We start from the raw sequence: 24,560 nt of genomic DNA, 5'->3' as shown, positions 1-24,560 counted from the left end.
CTTTATGGCCAGTATTTTGAGCGAAAATGAATGTTTTTTTCGTGAAAATAAGTTTAGTTCGTTCATTTATTTTGTAAATGGGTGATTCTTCGGAGTCCTTTATGTCGATTTCCAAGGTGCTTATTTCTGTAACTATGCAATGTAAAAGTCTGGAGTATTTTTTATGATATCTTAACTTCTCGTCTAACTAGGACACTTGTCTATTATACAAGAACCATGGGGGTCCACCTCCACCATTCTGGGGTTAAACGCTGGGGGTAAGTTACTATCGTGTACCAGCGGTACCAGACCCAGAGCTTGCGTTTTTAAGCTCGCTCAAAAACATGAACTTCCTGCCTGTTCCAGAACTTTGTACCGATGACCTAGTGGCAGCCTACGTTAATTTCAGGGTGGGAAGGGCGTAGAATTATTGTCTGCTCGGCCTACCTATCCGGTGATATTGACAATCCTGCAGTGGACCTGCTTCCAGTAGTCGACTACGCCCAGAAGCACGATGCGGAACTGGTGGAGTGTGATGCAAACGCCCATCATGTAGTTTACTATTGTAAATATGTTCGATTTTTATCTTTGTTATAGATAAAGGTACCTAATCAATCAATCATCACCGAAATTAATAGCCTCATCTGGTGAAATAAGGGATGACTTATTTTTTGCGCAATGGATCAGCCTGGATGTCCAGTGTGGAAATGCAGCTAGTAGTCTTGGCACCATTCCACGCGGGCATATGTACCCATGTATAGTAATTAGATAAGGCTACTTTAAAAGGCTAAAAAAATGATTTATTAAATAGGTACTTAGGTCTCTTCCGAAACTAAGTCAAAAGTGGTGAGGATAATGAAAACACTTCGTGGCATTAAAATATGTGACAATGAGAAAATGAATGTTGTACTGTTGCAAAATGCTGATTGTGTTCTGACTTCTAATTTTCTAACTGAAAGAAGTAGATAGGTATTAGGTACCTACTCACAGTATTCGGCAGAAAGTAATGTACATCGACCATTAGAAAGAGATAGTGGATTTGTAGAGCAATTGTCTCTGTCATTTAGACCGACAAAACGTCATATAGGTATGAGTGACAAAGACAACGCTCTATAAAGCTGAAATGTCATTCTAGCTCAAATTACTCAATAAGAGTAATTTATTACCTATTTTGAATAAATCATTTGACTTTGACTTTGACTTAGCCGATGTACATTACTTTCTGCCGCGTACCTACTGTACCTACGAGTTTGAAAATAAAGTTGATTTTCTTATGCTGAAAAAAACTTGTTTATCAATTTTCAATGTAGGTAAGTACACACTTTACTGAGGTAGGTACTTTTAACAAGCCAATTTTGGGATTGAAAATCATGGCGGATTGTAATCCCTACACACAAGGCTTAAAGTGGGATAAAATCATAAAACAAGAATACCTATAGTAATATGTAGGTAGGTACACAGTCATAGGCCGGCAAATGTTCAGCTTAAAACGTAAACAAGCTATTCTCAGAATAAAGTGTAAATTAAATAAAATGTTGACAATGCAATGCTCCATTAGGCCACGTCCACATGCGAGGGTCGAGTGACTCACTCTCAAATCAGGCCCACTTAATACACTTAAACGATTTACGAGCCAAATAAAATATCATTGATAAAACGTAATGGCTTCAATTCTGATGATTCTCTGAGCTAAATTTAAAGTTTGAATCTTCTTAGGGTTCCAAAACCGAAGTCTGCCAATGGGACCCTATCACTAAGCCTTCCAGCTACGTCATGTATCTGCATGCCAAATTTCAGCCCAACACGTCCAATAGTTTGAGCTCAGTCATTCACCTTTTCCTTTTATACTAGCTGATGCCCGCGACTTCGTCCGCGTGGATTTACGTTTTTCAAAATCCCGCGGGAACTCTTTTATTTTCCGGGATAAAAAGTAGCCTATGTGTTAATCCAGGGTATAATCTATCTCCATTCCAAATTTTAGCTAAATCCGTCCAGTAGTTTTTGCGTGAAGAAGTAACAAACACACACACACACACATACACACACAAACTTTCGCCTTTATAATATTAGTCGGGATGGATTTACGTTTTTCTAAATGCCGCGGGAACTCTTTTATTTTCCGGGGTAAAAAGTAACCTATGTGTTAATCCAGGGTATAATCTATCTCCATTCCAAATTTTAGCCAAATCCGTCCAGTAGTATTTGCGTGAAGGAGTAACAAACATACACACACACACCCACACACATACAAACTTTCGCCTTTATAATATTAGTCGGGATGTATCATATTTAGAACAAGACGATTAGGCTAAATCCAAAATATGTTATTTCGAAATTACAGACAGATACTTCAATTTTATTTATTACTATAGATAAATATATATTACTAGATGATGCCCGCGACTTCGTCCGCGTGGATTTTTCCGTTATTCCCGTTGAGTAACACCCAGGCAGGCAGGCAAATATAATATAGTGACTTTGATTTAAAAAAATAGGTAGGTCTTATAAATAGACGCTGTAGACTGTCGCACCGGGGATCCAATTTTCCTCCTCGTTTTAATTTTCCTCTTCCTAGTATAAACGCAGGCTTTTCTATTCCACTATGAACTATATCCTTTATATTTTGTGTCATAATAGGTATAGCCATTCTATTGTGATTCTATATCAAGACGACTAGTGGGTGTAGATATTATGCAATAGAATAGAGGGAAAAAGACTGAAGTATAGTAGTTGTAGGTTATAGTTCTAAATCCTTATGAAGCGTTTGTGTTTTAGCGTCAGTTAAAAAGAGCTTTGGATGTACTCGTAAGTTCAGAAAATGTAATCAGCAATACTATCCTACTAAGCAATGCGCGGGAAGCACAAGTTTGACTGAGGAACCAATAGCACGGCGGCACCGACTCCTACACTGGGGCCGATTCTCTAGTACACAATCTCTAAACTAAACTAAATTAACAGGTCTAAATCTAGTGCTTTCCTTTTCCGCAAGCAACATTATGAAAGGGATAGCAATAGATTTAGACGTGATATTTTAGTTTAGTTTAGAGATTGTGTACAAAGGAATTAGCCACATTAGCTAGTTTCCTTTACGCTTAAGAGGAAATGAGGATAATGGGGCCGATTCTCTAGTACACAATCTCTAAACTAAACTAAATTAGCAGGTCTAAATCTAATGCTTTCCTTTTCCGCAAGCAACATTATGAAAGGGATAGCAATAGATTTAGACGTGATATTTTAGTTTAGTTTAGTGATTGTGTACAAAATAATTAGCCACAATATTAAACAAGTCTTTTTTAAGATGCCTTATTACGTCTGCTTGTTCGTTGGCTATTCGTTCGCGCATCGTTCGATCGTTCGTTCGATAGAAAAATAACTGAGGAGCTACGTTTTCAGTAGTTCAGTACACTTCTAATAAGTTAAGTAATTTTATTTCTTTCAGTGCATTTAATATTAAGTAATAGGTATGTTATCACACTGTTTGCAATAGGTAAGGAGGGCACAATTTTTGAGTAATGTTCGTAGACACGGTAACCTAAATACTTGAGATATAAAATGGGATGTAGGTTTGTACACCTTAGTAGGTAGATTTTGTAAATAAAGTAAATAAGGTATTCATAATAGGTATAATCAGCTAAGTATATGAAAAAAATTCAAAAATAAAATAAAAACCGACTTCAATGACCACAACCACTAAAAAGTAAAAAATAATTTAATTCATAAGTTTTAAATAATAAAAATTTGTATAAGTCAATTTGGGAAATTAAGGGTGGTAAAATTCTTTCTAGGGGGTAGGTATCAGATATAAAAGGATCTAACTAAATTCCCCCCTAAGGGTGTGAAAGGGGGAGTCGAAAGTTGTATGAAAATCCTATGTTTTTGAAGTTAGAGATATGAAAATTAGCATTTAGGTATTCTGGGTTCTTTGACCCTGAGCAGCAGCGGGAAAATTTCTGATCTCATGAGAAACCAGAAATTTTAGGTGGACGAAGTCGCGGGAAAGTCTTGTTATAAAATTATAGTAAAGAGAAAAGATTTCTTTGTTTGCAATCAATAAACTCTAAAACTAATGAACTGATTTTAATATTTTTTTCACCATTAGAAAGTTCTTTATCCATAGTTAAATATTTGTAAATAACTAGGGACATCTACCGTCGTTGGGAGTAAGGACGCGGCGTCGTGAATTCAGAACATCCCGCACCCGAAGCAGATTCTGTTCCTTTACCAGTAGTTTTTAGTTCAAGCTGCTACTGGTGTCTCGCTTTGACGTATGATGGCGTCACTAAAACTAAAAACTAGGGAGCTTTCAATAATCTATGAGGCTATGGTGAGTGAGACCATATCTCCGAAACGTTGTATTGTGGTGTTACTTATTGAAATTAATTATTTAAATAATTTGAAATAAAAATGTGGAGTGAAGAAAATAGCAGCAATAATTAATTAATTCAGGAAACTATTAATGCTCAAATAGCCGTACTCAGAGTCGCTAATCGTTACTTAAGATTGAGTTAAAACGAGACAGATTTATGTGAGAGATGTAGCTGTCTCGTTTAACTCAATCTTAAGTAACGATTAAGCGGCTCTAAGTACGGCTGAAAGTGTAATAAACAATTTGCTCCCAGAAACTTCTAAAGACAGATATGTAGGTAGGTACCTAAATAATAGGTAAATAAAAGTAGATAGGTATTTAAGCATACGAAGATTTTATTTTATTGTCTTGCGAGGTGTGAAAAGCAGTTTTGAACTTGGGGGTAATACTGTCTTAGTCTTGGGCTCCTCTAAAAGTCTAAACCCCGCGCTTCCCTTAAGATTCTAGATACAACCCCCACGCTACGCTCGGGAGATACTTTAAAATCCCTCGTTACACTCGGGAGTTACTTTAAAATCTCTCGTTACGCTTGGGATTTATCCCGGCGCCCGTGACGTAAGCCAATATGTGTCAAACATCAGTTATCGCAAGCAGTAATATATTTGGCTGCCCTCTATCCTTTGAACCCAACCAGCCATATTCATAACCGCCGTAGTTGTGATCCTCTAAAGTCTAATCCATTAGTATAGTTAGTAGTACTGATCACAGAAAACTATTACTCCTACCGGAAGTACTGATTCTAAATCCCAACTAAATTTCAGAGTAGGTATTCTTATCTTTTTCTTATCAATGGCCTGCTTAAATAAGAAAAGGACAGACAAAATTTAATCGCAACTTGGGGTCCGATTGAACTGCAGTGTTTTTTGTAGAGAAGCATTAAAATGTAGTCTACCAGTATAATGCGTACAAAGCGAGAACTCACTCGCCATTTTAACTCTGTGTGTCATCTGTCATGTCAAAAGTACGCTTTTAGTCATTAAATTTTAAATTATTTCTCGATAATTTTAAAGGTGAACCATACTTTTAACATGACAGGTGACACACATAATTAAAATGGCGAGTGAGTTCTCGTTTTGTACGGACTGTACTTATTTACTGGTACGTTGCAAATCCTCAAGTTTGTAGACTTGCGTTTCCATATTACTTTTCTGGGGTTCCGTATCCAAAGGGTAAAAATAGAGTCCTATTAATTCGACAAATAACAACCTTGCTAAGTAATATAACTTAGCAACAGATTACAGATAAATTGATAATATAGAGGGAGGTCCTATCAATACATAGGATAGGTTTTAGAAAATAAAATGATTCCTGCGCAGAACTCTAGCTGGATGAACTATTATTATAAAGTCATCTAACTAAAGCACCTGCAGAATTTTTCCTTTATTAGATATATACTTTAATATCGATAGAATGTTACAAAGAAATTCTTAAAGAGAATTGTTTCCACTGAAAGTTCAGTTAAGTTGTATAATTATATTAAACGGTACATTTATGGCGAACCATTACTATCTAACGAATATTACTTAGAATTATATATTGACACATTAATTGAGAAACTAATTAATAACCATGTCATATCAATCAATAAAAAAAACAGAAAAAACATTACAATATTATAAATTTAACATCCATCGTGTCACCGAGAATCCTTTACATATTCATAGAAAACATGTAGCAGGCGCACCTACAATTATTTATATTTAATTTGTATTATAGCACTAACTTACAACACAAATTGAGTCATCGAATAAATTTGAATTTGATTATACTAAGATACATATCCTAGGTAGTGAGACAATAAAGAGAATCAATCGCTTAGAGCTTTAGCTCGACGCCCTCCGTTACTCGCTCCATACAAGCGTAGTTCATTTCTCATTTGAGCATTAGCCAATCAAACTCAATGTTATTTTGTAGAGACATCCTAGAAAATTATATCTATGTCTGTGGCTTGCCAGTTTCTCGTAAAAGTAACTGTTTGAGACATAATATTAGTTCACAGAACGTATCTACAAAACATTGAGTTTGATCGGTTAGTATTCAAAACGAACAAACCTATGTAACGACCTGTCGGCAGTTGTCAATCGGCTACTTTAGTGTCCCACGGCGGAACTCGACGCGACGTCTACAGTGCGCCGAGCCGAGCGCCTTGGCTACTCCTAATGTCTACAGCTACTTGCGGCCCGGATCCGCTCGCGGGCGTGTGCGGCGTGGGAAGCGTGACGTGCCGATCGGGCGAAGATGCTCGGGCTGCGTAGAGCCGGGTGTCAGGTGTCCCACTGAAACAGGCTCCGCGATCGGCGATCGATATCGACGGTAGCCAATTACATCTATTTATGTTCCTATCATTAAGAAGGACCGCATGCGAGTCCGTGGTACGTCGCGTGGCGTGACCATCAACGATCTATGCTAACATCTCTAATCTTATCTCTTACATTCGAGGCTAATGGCAGTGATGGTCAGCAGTTGTCGGGAGGGACGTAGGTCGACCTTACCCCAATAATTTCAAATCAAAAATCTTAACACCAACTCAAACATCTGAACTAATAACCACCGATTACATAGTCTATTATCTAGCAGTGATGTGACGAATATCGATTATCAACATCCGCAAACACTAACATCGAGAAGCAATGATTGTTATAATTATTGTGACAAATAATAATATGATGCCCGAGATACTTTTTTGCAATGACATTAAAAATTGATTTATAGGCTGTACAAAATAACTTCTCATGCGCCAATTTAACTCTATGGGTCAACTGACATGACAAAAGTACGGTTCACCTTCAAAACAAGGACTAAAATCGTACTTTTGACATGAAATTTGACACATAAAGTTAAAATGGAGTGTTAGAAGTCATTTTTTACGCAACATACCTAATTCGAATGAAAATTTAAAATTTTAGGCGGGCGTCATTCGTTTTATACGATCGCTATTGTTTCAAAATGATATTTGATGATTAGGCTGAGTGTAAATTAAACTACCCGCGTGCTGAAGGCGAACCGAATGCGTATATTATACGAACGCGATAATATTCGTCACATCACCACTAGTCAGTACGCACGGGACGAGTTTCTGCGTCGCGTCGCCCTGACTCTTACAGCTCACGAGACTCGGTGGACGGTCACGAGCTATCTACGGTTACACTATACTCCTAAATCTAATACCATTTAGTGCTCCGTACCAAGTCTCGGCGGACCGGGGAAAACGGAACACTTATTATGATATCTACTCTTTATGAACATCGTTAGACTTGACCAAATTTACATATTCTACTAACCTAGAATTAGATATAAGAGATTTGAGGGTGTAGAAGGGTATCGGAGCTAGGGGGGACGAGGGTCCTTTATCTAGCGAACGACCTAGCATCTACATTCTACAACATAGTGGTGTACTTCTAAAGTAGGAGTTGCTTGATGCGTATGAATGCAACAGCCATATATGTATATATACATATGGATAGAGCACTCCTAAACCAATTCAAGCAAATACCGACGCATCGCTATCCCACTTCGACTGCCGAGCGAGAACGAGATCGGAAACCACTGGGGTCCGAACTCTTGCTCTAATTTGTCAGTTAAATTAGGATAGCGACATGCTGGCAGTTATTTCAAGTAGGTAAATATTAGGAGGGCCCAATCCATCTTTACTATACCTTCACCTCGCTGCATAGTAAACCAGGCACATTATATTTCAGTATTCGACTTGTGCGTCGGTACGTTTCGGGTGTTTGCACGCACCAAGTAACATACCTAAGTGGTGTTCGACACCGCGGACGTGTTGTTCGCGGCCTCGGCTAAATTTGCGAATTGTCGGGACAAACAAACGTAAAAAGTCGTGCAAGACCAAAGTTTGCACTCTCGCCACTTATCTGCAGACCCTGAATAATCAAGACAGGTATTTCACGCCGACGTCCGTCGAAAAATGGCGCCGGGCGTCGGTGAAAACGTTTCTACACCCCGAAACTGCTATACAGGTCTGACGACTGCTCCAACTCAAATTGTAACGTGATCCAATGGGAATGTATTCGTATCACTACAGCTATGGATAAGACAAGCCTGTTTCAGTGTAATAATTATATTAAATGAATTAATGAAATAAGATTCATGAATAAATAATAATGAATATATTATTATAGTAAAATAAAATTATGGAATGAATTATGACATAAAACAGTATTTGCAATGGAGTGTATTCTTGAAACAAAACAATAATAAATATAATATTAAATATATTTTGAATATTATAATGATGGTGATGACTTTTATGATTTTGATGATGTGGATGGTAAGGGTAAGGGTATAGCGAGTGAGGAGAGGGGTATTGCCCAAGCTGTGGGGGGAAAGAACGGATGCAGATGGTTCGCTAGAGGCGCGACGACGGCGAGTATAGTGCTGCGACGCGGACCGACAAATGGACGATATAATTGTTATTTTTCTAAGTCAATGAATTGTAATATATAATTCGAATACACCTTAACCTTAACAATTAATACAATATCAAAACATTACCGTCTATGAATACACAATAACATGAAAAACAGTCTTCCAGGCGTTTTCGTTTTATCAAAAATTTGTAAATTGTAAATTCTTTTTTTTTTGTAAAAAACCAATAGAGTACAAGAATCTCAAAACAGTGTAAACACGCGCCAGCCCCGGAGCGCCCGGGAACTTTGCTGTCAACGCGTGGAATACTTCCCGCACATCTAATAACCTCCGCCAATTTTTGGTATCGATTACACTAGTCTTAATCAAATGTATTATTTCACAACTTCAAGGTGCACGAATCGAATTTTCATATTATATTAAATGAATTTGAGTATAATTAATTATTACTTACATAATATTCTCATAAATAAGTTAATGTACGTATTTAGTCTACTCGATGGATTAAAAGTTAAAGTCATGAAAAGCTCCCCAAGTGAAACTTAACGCTTTCCGCGGTTTACGATGATTCGTGGATGTCGATATTAAATGTAACATTCCTATAATATAATTAATAATAATATATTCAATCATTATAATTTTTATCGAATAAATGGTTACCTACTTCTGCCAGTACCTTAACATACGAATTATACTTATTTGTTCTAAAAAAAAGAAATAATATATAAACTGGACAAAGCAATGAAATTAATGTAATAATAATATAATTAACAACTACAAGAAGCGTTCAAAATATCAATCATCATGGAATATTAATGACGCTACCTACAACGAGGTCACGACATCGAGCGTAATCTAATGACAACGTATGAAAAATATTAAGAGCAATTTAACATTAAGGTTTAGGCCCATAACAACATTTATTATTATACATTCATGTCTATTTCAAAACTAACTTTTTCAAAGGTAACGGTTACAATAAGAAAAGTGGTTACAAAACTTACAGAATGTGACCAATACGACAAATACCTCGTCCTTCATACATCGATTATTTCTTTAGTAAAGTTCTTTTTCTTTCCAAATCTCAATAAATATTGAAAATTATTATTTCTTGCAATAAAATACTTCCAATTCTACCCCCAATTCGGTAATTCAGTGTAGTAGGTGGGAAAAAATCGATTTATCGCAAAAAATGTGATTGAATGAATGAATGAATGATTTGGGAATGATGATGAGTTTGGATGATTGTCAGCGATGATCTCTCTCTAATGGCTTGGTTTCTAAAGAGCTCGTTATCGGTGGATCTATATAGTATTGATTGAGGACGAATGTTTCTTCCGGTCCTTACATTTAAAAAAGGCTGAAACAAACGACACGACATACCTATCGTCACACTGAGCCTCTATAGTGTACTTGTCAAGTTAACGTAAATTTTCATTTAGTAAAGACGGGAAAGAATTTTCCGTTCCTACTAAACGTGTTTTATACACAGTTAACGTGAAAAGTACAAGTACAGTTTACGCTTAGCAATGGGCGTGTACCTTGACGTTTGTAAAGGTATGATTCCGAACCACGCTGCACGCAGCAGCGCTGCCGCAACGGTGCTGTCATCAGCTGTCACAGTCCTGTAGTAGGGTATATAGTATGGAGACCAGTAGTGCCGCGACAGGACTATGACAGCTGGTGACAGCACTGTTGCGGCAGCACTGCTGCGTGCAGCGTGGTTCAGAATCATACCTTAATAATAGAACTGTATGAAGCAAGTCACTTGACTTAGTTCCTTGTATTACAACTTGGATGAACGATGTTGTACAGGCGTCGCACATTATCTATTCCAGCCTTAAGAGATCCTACGTTAGTGAAGTAATTCGTTTGTTTAAAATTAAATTGAGAACATGCCATGAATGGTGATGATGATGAAAATGAAAGGGTGTTGTATAAAAGATACTTATCAAGATGAAGAAAGTAAAACAACTTATATAAAATAACCAAGATAAGAACTTTACGGAAAATCCCCTCATTAGCTGTATAATGATATTTAAGGCTCCAATACACATTGGCCTAATGTGTTCGGTGAGGGCGGGCCAATATATACACGGAGACTATATCTATCCTATTATATAGAGGTAATGTCGTTAAGTTTGTTTGTAGGGGGTAATCTTTGGAACTACTGAACCGATTTTAAAAATTCTTTCACCAGTAGAAAGCTACATTATTCCTGAGTGACATAGGCTATACGGTATCTTTGAAAACCTAAATCTACGCGGGCGAAGCCGCGGGGATCAGCTAGTAGGGAATAATATTAATTACTATGTATTTTCAGAGTTGGAATGAATGCTGAATTTTTCTCAGTGAATAATATTTGAAAATCACATATTGTATTTGAATCATCTATGGATTAATTATTATTTAAGTTAATTTAACAGTAGTGATTTTTATTTAGTTTCAGCACCAATTATATTATAATATTAATGTATAATCGTTCAGCACCGGGTAGTAATACTATATGCAAATGTTAGATTAATGATAGTATCAAAATGACAATTTGAAGTTTTAATAGCTTAACGAGAGCGGGCTGAAATCCGAATGGAAAGGTGATCATATTATATAATTTTTTTAAACATACTTATTTAGCTTTTTTAATAATATTTGATGTAGATTCTATACTAAATACTTGAATACAATATTTATATAAATACTTGAATTTTATATTACATACTCAGATTCTGTCGATAATAATTAATTATACATATTTTGATAACAATTTGTTTTTATGGAATATTAAGTATAATGTTTAGAATTTGATTCATATTCCCCCTTCCCCTGCTAATAAGCGTAGATAGAGCGTAGAACTTATAGAAGTAATACAAGTAATAGTTGAAAGGGTGAATGATTTGACCATATTTCTTTCGGAATTTTTCAGAAATGAGTCCGCCCCAAAACTATGGAACTATTGTATGTATGATGAATGATTATTATGTATTTATAATAAATATTAGATATAAATTTATTAACGATAATTCAAAGTATGTGATTCGAATATTTTGACAAAAAGTTGTTATGTAAGAATTGGATGTTATGATTTTGAGTTTATAATAAAAATTTTGGATATCACACATGAATATCGAATTATGTTTTTTTTGTAATAAATTGTGTTACGGGCCTAAAATAATATAAAGACGGTCTCGTCAAATGAAAGAACGGGAAAGACAAATGGATTTACACGCTTACAATATACAGATTGCATTCGAGTATGACTCTTACATATAATCAACTTACAATTACTCATAGAGCTGGTGGCAATTTCAATTAAATGATTTGTCCGTCTTTTGTAATTTGAACTGCAAAATATAAATTACTAATAATTCAAAATATTGAGCATTAATAAATATCAACACTGTATTATTAATTTTATAACATTTAAAGCATTAACGAAAATATTGTTTTTATTTGTAGTAGTAGAGCAGTAACTAATGCCTTTAGAGTATATAAATATAGCAGAGACAGACCATACTAATTATTTTAAAAAAATATTTAAATATCCGTTGATGGTTTACTTAATATTAAACAAAAAATATTTTGAGGAACTGAAAATGCGCACTCGATTATTGCGATTTTGATATAACTATAACATCTCAAATAGGTAACAGACGGTTAAATCATTTTGCGCTTTGCCACCAGCTCTCTAAGTATTGTACAGTAATCTAGGTAGTGATCCGTCACTGTGCCACCCTGTAGCGCTTACTTCTCCTTCTCTTTCTCTTTTTCCATTTCTTTATCTTTCTCCTTCTCCTTTTCTTCTGGCTCCTTCTCTAACTCCTTCTCTTTTTCGTCGCCCTATAAAGAGAGATAAAGCTAGCATCATATTTTAAACACCATTTGACCCAGTCACTAAATAGACATCAAAATGATAACAGAGTGAAAAACATTTATAAGAACCATCTATAACGACATATTGGTTACTAGCTTATGCCCGCGACTTCGTCCGCGCAGACTACACAAATTTCAAAGCCCTATTTTACCTCCTTAGTGGTTGAATTTTTAAAAATCCTTGCTTAGCGGACGTCTACGTTATAGCTACCTGCATGCCGAATTGGGCTGAAATTTCCTTTGATCTGATCCGTTCAGTAATTTGAACTGTGCGTTGATAGGTCAGTCAATCAGTCAGCTTTTCCTTTTATATACATAGATAATGTCCAGTAATAACTGGGACTTGCAGTATAACAGTAATAGCACAAAGACAGAACACCAATTTGAACCACTATTGCCACCAGAAAAACTATTGCCTTTTGCAACCTATAAATAATTATGGTGCCTTCAAAGTTGTTATAACAGATTTTGAGTGTATTGATAGATGATGCCCGCGACATAGTCCACGTGGATTTCAATATTCAAAAATCCCGTGGGAATCCTTCGATTTTCCTAGATAAAAAGTAATAGGTATTGTCACTCTCCAGGTCTTAAATCACCGACATCAAAAAGGTCGGCAATACATTGGCAGCTGAATAGAATAGAATAGAATGTTTTTTTATTCATGTAAACTTTTTACAAGTGCTTATGAATAGTCAGGTAGTTTTAATTTACCACTGGTTCGGATTGCCGTTGCTGCTGTTCATGGGCTGCGATAATCACTGCTTCTTTTTCGCTTTCTTTGGACATTTTCAGAGGGTAGCCCAATTCTCATTCCCAAGATTAGTATTGGAAGGTGGAATTGAAAGCACTCCTTCTTTTTCACTTTCTTTGAACATTTTCAGAGAGGAGCCCAATTCTCACTCCCAAGATTAGTATTGGAAGGTGGAATTGAAGGCAAAAGGGCTCCAGTCAACAAAGACGCAAATGGTTGGACGATATAAGGGGGCCACCCCCTTATATCGTCCAACAAGGGCTTAGTTACCCAGTTAAAAGAGGCGGCTTTAAATAGAGAAGCTTTTCGTATGATGACTGGAAAGAAGGCACGCGATGATGATGACGATGAATCACTTTTTAGGCGACCCACCTACTCGTGTACTCACTATTTATATTAAAAAAGTTGTCTTACCTTGCCCTTCTCGGGCTCTTCAGGTAGCGGCTGCTTCTCAGCGGGTCCCGTGCCTTCTTTGGTCTCTTTTTCTTTCTTCGCTGGTGGAGGAGGCACCTCGGGTGCGCAGAGCTCATCCCAATCAGGGAACGCTCGCTCCTTGAGGCGCGAGACCAGGCCGACGAGGTTGGGGAACGACTCGTTCAAGGAATCACGCAACGCGTGCTGCACTTCTTTGTCGATGAAGTGCAACTGCGCGAGATTCGCGAATGCGACGACATCGAGCTGTGGAATATTTATAAATAATTTTAATAATCACAATTTTCAGAACCGGCAGGGTACTCTCCTGGGAATCGCGCCCAGAGCGCCTTTGACTAGATCACGATCCATTTCCTGCCAGTATCATCTTGATAATGCGTGATAATAAGAGACATAGATGATGCTCGCGTCTCCATGCGCGGGATTTTGATTTTTTTTTAATTCCATTGAAACTGCTTGATTTTCCGGTATGCCCGTTTCCGGGACGCAAGCTATACAAATTTCGTCAAAATCGCATGGGCATAAAAAGCATGGGCTGTCAAAAGGTACAGATTATAGATAGACAGACAAAACAAGACAGACATTCACTTTTATAATATTAGTATAGATTGTTCTTGCAGGCATACATTGTATGAATATGAATATACGAATAACAATATATTGTAGTTCATAGCGGCCCACTGCTTTTGACAGCTACAGGCAGCGATATGCTCGCAAATACCTCTGGAATAGAATAAAATGGAAACATTTTTTATTCAAACAAACTTTTACAAGTACTCTTGAAATGTCAAGTGCATCTACCACTGATTCGTAATGCCTTTCCTACCGAGCTACTCTGTGACATTCACATTCTTCATTTACAACAATTGCAACTATAGCAACATAACTTTCTTGCTTACGCAAAAAATACAATATAATGTAACTGAAAAGTGAAAATGTCTAAAATCAGAGTTTTAGTTAACCTTAATTTCAACATCAAAACACATCCTAACAAAAACTTGATTGAAACTTAATAACAAGGAACCTATTCACGTTAATCTTAAAGAAAGTACTAGAATATAATTAAAAATTCAAATAAACCTTTCTTTGTTACTGTTCGTTAGTCATGATAGAAAACTCGAAATTGGTTTTTTTTTACCTATCCTTGTTGCCCTGACTTTGAAAGGGGAGTTTAACTATCTAGGTCGCGTAGTAAAAAACTAAAAGGCCGGCAACGCGTCGGCGGTTCCTCTGGTGCTGCAAATGTTCATGGGCGGCGGTAATCACTTAACATCAGGTGACCCGCCTGCTCGTTTGCTCGCTATCTCTATTTAAAAAAAATGTCCTGACAGAAAGGAGGCGAGGACACGCGGGTCGTGACCTAGCTCACTCTACCTGGATATTGCTAGATATAGAAGCTGCCGCTGGCCCGGACTCTTATAATGAAACCCAGGCATAAATCGACTTTTAATCACGGGTATGTTTGTGATATGCTTATAATACGATAGTGCAACTGTATAAAAAGTGACCCGGTCTTTTTCTATCTTAGCACTTCACCCAAAAACCCTCATATTAACTATGGCTTAAACCCCTTCTTATTCTGAGAAAAGACTTGTGCTCAGTAGTGGGCCGGCGATATATTGATCATGATGAAAGACTTAAATACAGGAGCTCGACGTAGACTTGTTTTGCTGACAATGCAGATTCACACGCCTCGTGTTCAGTTTGGTCTACTTGTTTTGCACTAACGCTATGTTCAAGTCCACGGAGGCGTCATGCGTCCGCGCCACGTCTTCCCCACTTTATAGGCCGTGCCTAATAATTATGACTTTCAGTATCGATTGGAAATACTACTAAGTATGCAGACTGCAGACGTGAAACTATCGGAACCAATAGAGAAAGTGGCATAAAACGTCTATTTATAAACTGTGCTCTTATAAACGAGGAGGTGTTGGAGATCGGTTATTGCCCTGGCGCCGGGGGGTGTCACCTCTGCCCACCCGCCTTGCAATGCTCGTAACGTATCAATTATTGCGACCGCACGACCTTACTACTACTAGCTAGCTACTAGAACTAGCTGACCCGTCCCGGCATCGTACCTTCAGGTAGAACTTCTGAAAATCCTTTAGTTCTTTTGAAAAGCTGGGTAAGAGCGATCAGGCACACATGACACACCCGATCCGAAGCCGTGAAAATACGGCTATAAAAAATATCTACGTCATATCTACCATACAAATAGTTCTATGACAATTTTGAGGTCTATGTTTGGGACGTATTTTCACTCGGATCGGATAAGTGCGTAGCCGCCGTAAGAGTCTACGTTATAGAGTGTACCTATTCGTTATATGTACTCAAAAATAACAAAGCTAATATCAGATGAAAAATCACTCTTATCCAATATGCACATCATTTCTTACCTGAAGGATCAATCTCGATATTTTCTAGCATTAAAGATTTTAACCTGATATCACCTTGAAACACGTCCAGGTTCTCTATTTTATCAACTACAAGAAGGTGATGCTGCTGATTTAGGTACCCAATGACTGGGCCATTACTCATCACCGAATAATCTCAATTATTGTGATTGGCTGAATTTATAGAATTTTTTGCAACAATGCGTTTTAGCCAATAGCGAGACAGTGTCGACCAATCAGAGGCGATTGCAATCGTCACACTGTAGCTGTCATTTTACATAAGTAGCGTTTTTATTCAGTACACTATTAGGTTCCAGTCAGCAATACGTAGCATACAAAGATCGTTATCCATATGGTAAAGTGAAGTAAAATGTATGCGGCACTCACAAGAGTTGGTTCATCTCCAAAGAAGAACGGCTTGTCGGAGAGCAGGTCGGAAAGCACACGTAGATCGTTCTTGCCGAACTCAATGATCTCGTCCTGACTGTGAACGCCAATGCCGTGCGCCTTTGCCTTTTTCATACCCTGAAAACAATTCATTTTAAATCAATTGATGAAATTCAACACAAAGTGTTTTTCCGATTTCAAGTATGCTGCCGAAATGTAAAAGTTTCCTCACGACCGTTCAGAGCTAATTGCGTGATGCACGCCCGAAAAAAAAGGCAACCTTTAAAATAATACTAAAGCATAAGAGATTACGCGAATTAAAAACTCGCAGAATCTTATCAAGTCTCGAACGACAACAAAGGATAATAAAAAGCCGAATCGCAGAGTAGAAAACTTATATCAATTTCAAGAATCGCTGGAGGTAATCAATGAAATAATGTTAAATCAAAAACACCGATATTAAAAAATCTATAGTTCACGCGGATATTGGGTTTACATGAATGGCTAATTGAAAAGATGAGCTAAGAACACTAACCATAATGAACATTTCGCTATCACGGCCCGGCATCTACTAGGTTAAAATCAACAGGTGCCTGGATATTTAACTACCGGCAATGCAATATGGCGACTGCAGACGCCATGGGGATAAGGGGGCGAGCGCGCCAGTTGAGGACGACGCTCCTGCATGCTACGCGAAGGGGGGAAAGTAATCCAGACGGCGGAGCTGCGAGGGATATAATCTACAAAATGGCGGAAGCAATTTAAAATGTGGACTCGCCGTCTACATTTTTAATAAAAATAAGCAAATGGGAAAGAACATTTTCGTAATACTCAATTTGAGTCTCGTTTGAAGTAAACATAAACTAGAATGATCACACAAAAACATCAACGGGCACGACAGATAATTGTATATATTATGATTTACGACGGTGACTGTATAACGCGTAGTATGCACAATCAGATTTGATAAAAAATAGAATAAAAAGATAGTAGCATCTACTAAAACGCACATGAACTTTGGACAGGGAATGTATTCCCATTGTCTCGCTAGCAAGTACGCATGGGTGGTGAGAAACCGTAATCCGTCATTTTTCAACGAATCACTGCAATAAGACTCCGTAAAATATTGGCTTACTAGATGATGCCCTCGATTTCGTCCGTTTCAGTTTCAGATTTCAGTTTTTTGAACATCCCGTGGAGACTGTTTTTTCGGGATAAAAAGTAGTTTATGTCCGTCCCCGGGATGTAAGCTAACTCTGTACTACATTTCATCAAAATCGCTTAAACTGTTGGGCCGTGTAAAAGTAGCAGACTGACAGAGAGGCACACTTTGGATTTATGATATTAGTATAGATATGTGTTGAACTTACCTTACGCCCAGAGTTGAACTTGTAACAGAAGTTCAGGATTGGTGTTGGGAGGCGGGTGTTGAGCGCATTCTGGAGATTCATCTGGTATCCCTTCAGCACGCTGTCGGGATATTTGGCGCGCCACCAGAAGATGACCCATGAGAGATGGTTCTCGATCATGGAAATCATAGCGTGCGTTACCACTCGCTGATCGGCCGACAGACCTGCAAAAGTTGGTTTGACTGTATAACTCACTAATTCGGCGGGATGCGTTCAATGAATGCACATGCGCGGCGTTTCCCAGGTATATAAGGGTATCTAGGGTTTTAGGTCGACCCGGTCATTCAACTAGCACCTGAGATGGCCAGATATTCACATTGATTTATAATTCATCTAGGTCATTCATCTATATTTTTTTAAAGATTACCTATATTATATCAATTACGTTTTTCAGGTAACTGCTTAAATCGTTTTTATGTGTAAAGATAAAAGAACTTTAACAAACGTTAGGCAATTAACATTGCTAATATTTCTCTTCATCTTCAACTAGCTGATACTAAAAACAAATCTTTCTCCTTTATACTTAATATTCGTATAGATGTACATATTACAGGAGTGGGTATGACTATAAACCAATCGTCCAGTAGATTTCAACCATTCGTAATTTGTTTTTAGAGACCGTTGAGCTCTTATGCACTCTACTTCAAGTAAGTCAGCCAGTCTTTCCAGCCAGCATACTAACCAGCATCCATGTCCTTGTTGTATTTCTCTGAGAGCTGCTTGATGATGAAGGTACTGTCTGCAATTTCTTCGCCATTCAACTCGACGAATGGCAGCTGCCCCTTTTTGGAACGGAATTTCGCCTTGTGGTCGACATTCTAGAACAATCGTAAAGGAAATTTCTTTAATTATATGGTAAGAAACCATACTAAAGAGAACCGAGAGAAAAGTAATTACACAACAATCTTAAAATTATTCTAAGCTTATCTTAAATGATGACGACAGGAATAGAATATGAAATAGATATACTTAAATAAGTAAAATTACAGTGAAGGCAAAAAGAAAAGAACAGTTGACAACAATTTCACATGAAATTAAAATTTAATTAGGTACAAAAACGTCAAAAACGCTTTTAATATACGTAGTTGTGTCTTTGTTACTAATTGCACTTTCCTTACGTCCGTCGTCTTTTATACGTTATTGTAGTGAACATCAATAACGAAACATGAGTACAATAAACGAGAAGGTACCACATTCGCGTTACATTTCAATATACGCAGAATAATCTAAATACGTCAAAGGAAAAGGTGACTGACTGATCTATCAACGCACAGCTTAAACTACTGGATGGATCGGGCTTATATTTGGCATGAGCATAAAGCAAAAGCAAAGTTAAGGAAGTAAAATAGGGGTTTGAAACTTGTGTAGTCTCGGGCATTAGTTCAAAAACAAAGGTAAGAGAACGAGTATATTTTTATCATAATTTGCAAGCTTTCATACACACAATAATAAGAGATACATAAGTCAACATATCAATCGCTAACAAAGTATAGAAAATTAAAAAGTATACGCACACACACAGCATGGTTGCACGAATAGATAATATTATGAGCACAAAGATGCTGTTAAAAGTTATGTATTTCAGACCTTACCGGTACCCAACACATAGTCTCTACACAACCAAATTATTAACCATTAGACAACTATATAATTATATATCTTACAAACTATAGCTCGGGTTCACCACACTACTGAATATATAGATCACTCGAAACTAGAAGACATAACCACGCAGTCATCAACACTATTTCAAGTAATAGGACCCACGTTGCTTGCAGACAATATCAAAACCTTTCAACTTACTTATGTAACATTATAATTGAAACATGTATTAAACATCGCTTACTATTCTATATAGATACCATTAAACAAGACCTCAGAACCCAGGAACTCTGTGATGAAATTAAAGATAAAGCGCACTCTGTACATGGAAAAGGCTCATTGACCCGTTTTAAATATCTCGTTGAGGTTTCAATCAACAGCGCTGAAACGTTTATTGAGTTGGAATTGCAGGTCCAGTATATAAACATACTATAATATAGCGACCTAGCAACAGGCAAGTCTGGGCTGCGAGCATGCGCAGCCAACTTGACCTGGGTCGGTGACGCATGTAGCTTTTTATGAAAACGGCATATAAGTTGCCCCATAAAAATCAATCAATATTTTATAGGAGGAGCTCCAAAAATTTAGATTATACCTCATAAGAACAAAGACACACGATTTTTTTTAAATGAATACCTATTCATTAATTTGTTATCTTTAATCTTTTTCTCTAACTTAGGTCGAGCCGTCCTCAAGTGATGATCTTTCATACATGCGGCAATTGATATATTTATTCGAATAGACAAATGAACTGATTCTTATGGAATTTCCCATAATACGATTTCGTCCCCATGGCAAATAATATATGAACTCCAGTTTCAACTCCTCAATCCTCATGCTGGAGAGCCTAAAATATAAGTTACACGGGCTCAAGGATATCTTGTCGGCTCTTCTCAGTAGAATCTTCATTCCAAACTTGTGGTAGAGTCACAGACGTAGCGTAAGAGACACTAGTTCTCCTACATGACACAAATAAAATTTGATTTTGATTTTGAGTCTGTCAAGGGCTTGAACCTTCACCTGCGAACGGTTAGTCGGCGAGCCGATTAGGTCTTGACCGGACAGAGGACAAACAAACCCGAGGGGGTCGAGGAGAATTCACCGACCGCGTGGTTTGCGAGGGCGACGTCCTTTTGAGCGAGTATATTACATAATACTATCGATACTCTATCCTGATTCTTGTATCGTAGGAAGAATATACAGATACATTGCAATCGTTCCGATACTATCAATAAATAAATTATTCCTCGATACAGAAACGCAATTTCGCTTATCACGGCACAATAGAAATTAGACGATTTAAATTTAATTGATAATAATAATGAAACATAATTTATTTTATTTATGCAATAATATGCCTTGGTTTGATTGCAACATGTAAACAACATGCAATTATTAAATAAGTTGGAATGTAATAATTATTATTTTGTTATTAATATACTAAAATCAAAAAATTTTAGTATATTAATAATCAAAAAATATACAATTTCGACTTTAATTAATCGCGGCCGTCAATATCGCAAATGCACTGAAATGTAATATTTTATAATTAAGCATCGTAGAAAGGAAAATAAACCACTTCGATCAAATTCGACACTCAGTTAAACGTTCAACACACACAGATGTAAAATAAAATAGTTATCCCAATTTTACTACGCACACAAGTAGATAACATACATATATATATATATATATATATATGTGTATTTGTAGGCGTGGTAAAAATAGGTTTGCCACTTGTTAAATTAATAAACTAGGATCTCTTTTTAATCTTATTTCTCATTGCTGAGGGTCGTGACTCCTTTCCACAAATCACATGATGGCAGAAATTCTCTTGAGATGATAATGCGGTGCGTCCACAGATCGTTCTGCATAAACTAGGATAAGAATCTCGAAAACCATTTTTATCTTTTTTAATTTACCAACTTAATAAAACAAGCCCTTTGTTATTATTCATGCATTGTGTATCATACTTAAAGAATATGTATACAAAACAATTGCATTCAATGCATAACTTTATGTTTATAGGACAAAGATAACGCGGGAGACTTTAAAATCCGGACTTTATAAAAAACTCCATGGACGTCCTCTACATTCGGACAAATCCGGGGAAACCCGGACGGATGGCAACCCTAGATATGAGCCGGCTCGTAACCACGGTGACGGGCTAGAGCGAGCTTCAGAGTCTGGGCGGGGAACAGGCGGCAGCTGTATTGATTTCGTGCAGAGTTCACCGGCCGGGCCGGCCAAGCCACCCCGATCTCCCCTCTCGCTCCACAACACCTATCACCCAACGTCATCCCAGCTCCACGATTATGGCTGCTATGTATACCAAAAAGCGAAAAAATGTGATAACAGAATAGTCAACTCAGATATAACCGATAACAACTTGGGAACTTCGACAGGATGTGGATTTAACGATCGCGTACTGTTTAAATCTTTATAACTCTTTATTATGTAATTATTACAATGTTTACCGTAACGATTTACTGAATACCTGGTTAAGTAATATACCTACTTTGGACAAAGTGCGAATATTATATTTAGTTTATTTTAGAATAATAAGTTTATTTTTAGGGTTCCATACCTCAAAAGAATTTTCCTTACCTCATTTATCAACTATTGTGCAACGGGTGGATTTGAGTCGAACCATCGACCTTCTGAATATCAGACCGCCTCCTCACCATTAAGCTATTTAGGGATTTATAAGAGATACATTTAAGAATTTTTAAGAGATTAGGTTTAAATCGTTGTATAGAAATATAAACTCAGCTATTGTTTTGGAAATCAATAAAATTACATTCATTTTTTCGAATTTAAATCGATCATAACTGTAGAAAATATTGATCCACAAAAAGATGAACCACGAGCTGGCGAAAAATTATTTATAGGCTTTTTACAATTTGTGAATTCATAATAAAGATCTCTGTCAGATTTAGGATTGTGTATCTATATTATAAGAATTTATTAATTTGTGATTTTGTATGTAGGGGTAATCTCCTACATTATTCCTGAGTGATTTACTATAGAAATTGTATTAAAAAGACGAAGTCGCGGGCAAAAGCTACTATAGTATAATGAGCGAACTCAAATCTGTTTAGGCCTACTACATTAGAAAATGGGAGCTCACCCATTGAACTATTGACATACTTACCCACTCCTGGCGCAAGCTTTAAGGGTAGTTTGAGAGGAAAGGGAACATTAGTCATTACAAAGACGTGGGTCAGGGGTTGCCAACCGATAAAATGACATACTCAAGACAGCTCTTTCTCATGAAAGATTTAGCTGTTTTCGAAAATCCTAAAAATACCAATTTTTTAATATAAATTATTCGGGATAAAAGTAGTCTAACGGCCGATTTTAAGACAATAGCGCTGCAAAAGCTAAGTGACTGCTTTTGACACATGTTATATGCGAATAAAATGTCAAACATTAGATGATTAAGATCTATTTTTCCGCTCTTAAGCGTAAAAAGACGTTTTTATATATTCTCTTTGCATACATCTCTAACTGCCTGCAAACCTTCCGCGCTTGACAACAATCATGCCTTAAAGAAAGCAATGTTGAAGTCTAAGTTGCAGCGCGCTTGCTTAGAAGGCTCCTATTTACTCTTGCCTTGAAGATACATATAAGTTATATACGTGGCAGTATACACGGACGCCGGAAGGGCTTTCCAAACCTTACGGTTCGTGTCAGAAATGTTGGGCAAAAGTGTTTCATGCAAGTACATTAGATTTTTCGCTCTAGGAAATAGTTCACCTGCTCTTAGAGTAAACGATAATGCATTGCGTTATATCGCTCGCCCATTACCATAGTCACGCGAGTTTCAACTTGAAATTCCGCAAGTGGTAGGCCAATGCCTGAGATTAGCATATCTTAGCACACGGAGCTTCCTGAATCGTAAACAGGTTCCCGAGGGAGACCATGACTGTTCGCTATACAGTTACGGGATCGCAAGGAGGCCGCTCACAAATCGCGAGTTGTTAAATAATTAATTTTGGCGGAAAGATCTATAATTTTGTGATGAAAAAGTTGGTCTGTCAATTTGTCTTGTAGCGTTTCACGGCCCATCCGTTTTACCACTTTTGACGAAATTTATACGGATATAGCTTGCATCCCGGAAAAAACATAAGGATGCTTTTTAACCCGGAAAATCAAAGAGCTCCCACGGAATTTTAGAAACCTAAATCCATGCGGGCAATGCCGTGGGCATGATCTTGTTATAGAAAGTAGGTATATCTCTGTCTGTTACCTGTTTACGGCCCATCTCTAACCAATTTTGACTAAATTTGGTTAAGGGGATGGGACTTCAGACATAGCTTGCATTCTTTGAATTACTTTTTAACCGGGAAAATCAAAATTTGATATCACAGGATTTTCGAAAATCGAAATTTGTACGGACAAAGTCGCGGGCATTACTAGTCTAGTTCACCATTAACTGAAAAAAATCATACTCATATATATTGATTATTAATAAACTTTAAATATTGTCCGCAATTTATTTAACCTCTCGTCTAATCCTTGGTCGCGGAAAACAAAACCAACAACGTACGGGGAACGCCGAGAAATCAAACCCGCGTAGTCGTATTTGTTTGAATAAAAAATATATTATAATCTATTGGGTATTAACTATCGACCTAAGAAAACTCATACTATTGGGATTAATGAAAAGGGGTTACGTACAAATACTGTGATTTCATCTGACTCGCAGGGTAGATTGGCGGTTATTAAGTAAGTTTTTGCAGTTATTATTACTCCCGAGACATCGGACCGTCTCGAAGGTTTTCGCGTCCAATCATTTAAAATTCTTTAACCGCTTGAGAAATGCGCTACCTTTATCACGGTACAGTTATTAAACATCCTTTACAATAATAAGATACCTATATTTTTATAACCGGTCCACTAGGACTAGACATTTTGTGAGTTTAGCAGCCTGCTTGTCAGCATGGGCGCTCTTTCGTTCCATCCAATCATTCATCTGC

The 24,560-nt window shown here is 37.1% G+C and overlaps 1 protein-coding gene across 1 annotated transcript in view; it reads right to left on the bottom strand.

The window, feature by feature from the left end:
• Window positions 1-9,793: 9,793 nt before the first annotated feature.
• Window positions 9,794-24,560, bottom strand: part of fax (failed axon connections) — a 51,730-nt gene continuing 36,963 nt past the window's right edge. The window contains exons 2-6 of the mRNA XM_034983861.2: window positions 18,659-18,794; window positions 17,938-18,140; window positions 16,568-16,705; window positions 13,770-14,033; window positions 9,794-12,568 (exon numbers count right to left, since the gene is read on the bottom strand). Coding sequence (XP_034839752.1) covers window positions 12,473-12,568; window positions 13,770-14,033; window positions 16,568-16,705; window positions 17,938-18,140; window positions 18,659-18,794 — 837 coding nt within the window. The 3' untranslated portion in view covers window positions 9,794-12,472. The remainder of the gene's footprint in view (window positions 12,569-13,769; window positions 14,034-16,567; window positions 16,706-17,937; window positions 18,141-18,658; window positions 18,795-24,560) is intronic.

This window comes from Maniola hyperantus, chromosome Z (genome assembly GCF_902806685.2).
Source record: "Maniola hyperantus chromosome Z, iAphHyp1.2, whole genome shotgun sequence".
NCBI lineage: Eukaryota > Metazoa > Arthropoda > Insecta > Lepidoptera > Nymphalidae > Maniola > Maniola hyperantus.
The sequence above is the reverse complement of the archived record's forward strand: the minus strand, read 5'-3'. Positions and strand labels throughout refer to the sequence as shown.